Source organism: Gekko japonicus, unplaced genomic scaffold, assembly GCF_001447785.1.
Source record: "Gekko japonicus isolate JY-2015 unplaced genomic scaffold, Gekko_japonicus_V1.1 scaffold6225, whole genome shotgun sequence".
NCBI lineage: Eukaryota > Metazoa > Chordata > Lepidosauria > Squamata > Gekkonidae > Gekko > Gekko japonicus.
The window spans coordinates 27,636-31,692 of NW_015169356.1; the positions used below are offsets into that span (position 1 = coordinate 27,636).

The 4,057-nt window shown below is 50.2% G+C and overlaps 1 protein-coding gene across 1 annotated transcript in view; it reads left to right on the forward strand.

Moving 5' to 3' along the window:
* Window positions 1-1,024, forward strand: part of LOC107115040 (lysozyme C-like) — a 4,760-nt gene extending 3,736 nt beyond the window's left edge. Inside the window, exon 4 of the mRNA XM_015416646.1 lies at window positions 725-1,024. Within this exon, the coding sequence (XP_015272132.1) occupies window positions 725-809 (85 nt within the window). The 3' untranslated portion in view covers window positions 810-1,024. The remainder of the gene's footprint in view (window positions 1-724) is intronic.
* Window positions 1,025-4,057: the final 3,033 nt, after the last annotated feature.

Sequence of the window (4,057 nt, forward strand, 5' to 3'; positions counted from 1 at the left end):
CTGCGTAAATCAGTTTGCTCTGGAGCCGCCCTCCTTCCTGAGCCGAGACAAAAATGTGTGAGCCGGAGGCTAAAAAACTGAGCTAGCTCACACTAACTCAGCTTAGAGGGAACACTGCCCCATACCCTGCCGGTGGTCAGGGGGGACCTGGCAACCCTACGTTTGCAGCAGCCTCACCAGCCCTGCTCCCTGGGAGAGAACACCCTCTCCTACTCTGGGCAAGGCCGTTTATCATGTCTTCCCAGGCACCACCCCCTCTGCTCTCCTGCTGGTATATGTTTTCCCTCCAAAATCCCCTGTTAACCTATCACAGGGCCCAGAGGGAACCTGGGGAATGGGCCCTGATAGCTACTCCAATACAGGCTTCCCCGGAGCCACTAGGCCTCCCTAGAGCCTGTAGGCCGCACCACTACAGGCCCAGGATCATGACAGGGAGGAAAGCCAGGAAGGGGAAGAGGTAGTGGGAGTGTGCGGAAAAGTGAAACGTAATTCCCGAAGCTGATGTGGCAGGAGACTTGCAGAGAATTTCACACTGCTGTTTTGTCACTAAGAATGAGGTGGGGGGTGGGGGTATGATGGGTTTCCCAGCCTGGATCTGTCAACCCTATGCCCCACCCCCCACCTGCAGCGGGGGGGGGGAACGACACACCTGGCGACCTTAGGTGTGATGCCTCTGTTCTCTCTGCGCATGTAACCCGCCCCTCATTTCTCCTTTCGTTGGCAGGGTGGCCTGGAACAGGTATTGCCAGGGAGATGTTGACCCCTACGTCCAGGGCTGCTGGCACAGAGATCTTGGGAACGTCTTGTAAATGTTTGAGGCCGAAGATCGACACTGGGGAAGGTGGCGCCAGGGAATGATTGCGTTGGTGACAGATCAGTGATTCAGTTTGTCTTGCATCTCCAACGGGAACACGCTGATAATGCAGGTGGCCCAAGCCGTAGAGTCAATGTGATTTGAGAAAATCTTCCCCCCAAATGATTTTGCAGTAGGATATTTGTGATTAATAAAGCCAATACGAAACCACAACATTGCTTTTTGGGGGGGAGGGGGATTATGCTTTTTTGTTCTTCTTTCTGTCTTTATAACTTATATAACAAAATTTATTAAAAAATTACTAAAGTCTGTGCAGCCAGGAACATACACACAGGTTCCAGTTTCACTTCTTTAACACTTGATAGGGAATGCTCCCCTTTCCTAGGAGCTTTTTCCCTCAGGGTAGGACTACTTCCCTGTTTCAGGATCCCTCCTCAGTCGTTCACTCTTCTCCCTCCCTCCACTCCCCTCACACCTTCCTTCTTCTGAAAGGTTGCAGGGTACAGTTCAATGCAAGATAACTGCAAGTAATCTGTTACGAGCACTGGCATATTTGGGGGGTTTAAAGGCCATGACAGGAGGAAAGCTGTGTAACAAAAAATAAAACCAAAAAACCAAAATCCTGCACTTAGAGGCTGGATTTCACGACTTGCAAACCAGCCATTTAAGGACGACGACTTCAGTCTTTCATTGTTTATTCTGGTTCTGCTAATAACGGTAGTGGTGGAAAGTGGTGTCAAGTCAGGCAAGAGATGTTCAGAGGTGGCTTGCCACTGCCTGCCTCCACTTCATACCCCTGGTATTCATTGGTGGTCTCCCATCCAAATACTAGCCAGGGCCGACCCTGCTTAGCTTCCGCGATCTAAGGAGATCAGGCTACCCTGGGCCATTGACGTCAAGGCTCTGCTAAGAATAGGAGAGAAAAATGAAGGGCACTGAAGACCCCTTTGAACTACTGGGAATGACACTCAGCTGTCCCTTTGAGTCCTGTGGTTCACTAGATGCCGGCTGCTTTCTTCTTTTAAATGTAAAGATCTTTAATTGTTGATAAAAGGTGTGAAGAAACCATCTTGCAAGCTTTACTCTTTTGGGTGTTCCCAGGTGCTTGGAAAATCCCATGTGTATCCCCTGTCTCTGCTTGGCACCAGTGTTCCTCTCGCTTATTCTCAATGGGGAACCAAAAACAAAATAGGTCAATAGCCACCATCACCAGCAAATCAGGGAGGATTTCCCGACGCTGGGTGGATTTGAAGCAACAGCACTCTAGGTCTGCATTGCTACAGGCCCGTAGCTATGGTGAGGCTTTGGGGGGCTCCACCCCCTTTCTTAAAGGGACAACCCCACAAGTTTCTCCTGTAAATGCTTTTTTCAATCATTTTAAAACATTTTTTTTAAAAGGAGTGTGCTCCTTTAAGCAGAGCAGAGTGCTGGACTAATCCCCGCACTGAGGGGGTTGGAGTAGGTGACCTCTAGGATCCCTTCTAAGTTTCTGTCAAGAAACTGGTCTCCTTTAAGAGAGTTTTTCTGCCAAAGTGTTAGCTTTCTTGACTCTAGAGGTCATCGCCCCCACCTGCTGGCTTGTTCTCAGAACTGTTGCTTAGGCTGGCAAAAGTGATTAACCTGCAGCCGCTGAGAACTGTCATCTCAAGTGGTCGTCAGCTTGCAATTTAGAGAGCTATCCTGGTCACAGCTTTCTATTGGCAAAATGGCTTTTCTTTCTGCACTGAGAACTTCAGCCCCACCAGAACAAGAATTTGCCCCACAAGCCACAAAATCCCAGCTACGGGCCTGCATTGCCATTTGGAGGTTCTGTTGTCACTTCTCCTGCTTCACTTCTACATCCTCCTACCTGGGGAAGATCAATTGCACTTTTTGCTTTCAAGTTACTGCGCTCTAGGGATGGGGAGATTAGCCATTGCCCCTTCCCATTTCCGATCTTGAGAAAGCAAGATCGATTGGATGTGGTTCTCCTGGAATTACAACTGATCCCCAGGGCTACAGATACCACTCCGTTCCCCCGGAAGAAACAACTGCTTTAGAAGGTGGACTCTAAGGTACACCATAGAGTTCAGGAGAAATGGAAGACCTAGAGCGGCATCATGCCACTGCTAAGATCCCTCCCCTTCCCCAAACTCCACCCTCACCAGGCACCCCTCCCCCAAATCTGGGATTCCCTAGACCAGAGTCGGCAACCCAGTAGTCTCAGTGTAGCCGGACATTACCGTTTCTCTGTATCTCCTTTGAGGAAGCCAGGCGTAGCATGGCAAAGCTCCTGGGACATAAACCTAGCACTGGGGGTAGGATTGCTGGTAGCTGTCCATACACCAGTCTGTTGTGGTTTACACTCCTGGTCACAGGGCTGCCAGTTCCGGGTTGTGAAATTCCTGAAGGTTTGGGGGTGGCACCTGGAAAGGGTGGAATGTGGGGTGGGAGCTCAGGAGGGACGTGGCACCACAGATTCTATCCTCCAGAGCTGTCAAATTTCTCTAGGGGAATGGTGTGGTCTGCAGCTCACTTGTGATTCTAGGCTCCGCCTGGGATTTGGTGACACTACAGAGGAAGACCACCAATCATCTTTACAAGTGCCTCGATTGTTTAGTCGCCAGCCTCCAGGTAGAAGCCAAAAAAAGAGAGATCACAGGAGGAGAAGGAAATCCAAACACAAGATCCACGACAGAAATAACGAAGAGTCAGAAAAAGATATATAGGCAAGATCGTTTACTGTAAAACAGGAGTTGCACTTACCTGTAACCTTTGTTCACTGAAAAGGCTTCTGTGCAGGCACACGTGTCTGCAGTACTGCAGGCCGGCCACCAGGAGGAAGTAGCGAGCTTATACTAGAAAATTCTTCCCAAGAGGGCTGGGCTCCTCACCAGGGAGTAATTTCCCGCCCAAAAATCACCTGACCTGGGAGGAGCCTGCCCTCTTCCCTCAGTTCTCTTTCTGCCACCACCAAAAGAGGAGCTGCGAGCTGAAGCGATTGTTGAGGAGAATTTTAAGTCATTTTTTCATTCCGTGGCCATGGCTTCGAAAGAGAAGGTGGCCCTTTTCAAAAAATGTAGAGCGTGTGGAGTTAAAATGGCGCAGTCTGATGAGCGCTCCTCGTGTGTGCTATGTTTGGGAGAGACCCAGAACACCGCTGCTTGTAAGGCCTGTAAGGCCCTGGCTCCGTGGGCTCGTGAGGGCAGGGCAGCCCGCTTGAAGGCCGCTTTATGGGAAAGGGCTCTCTCCGCTTCGGATTCC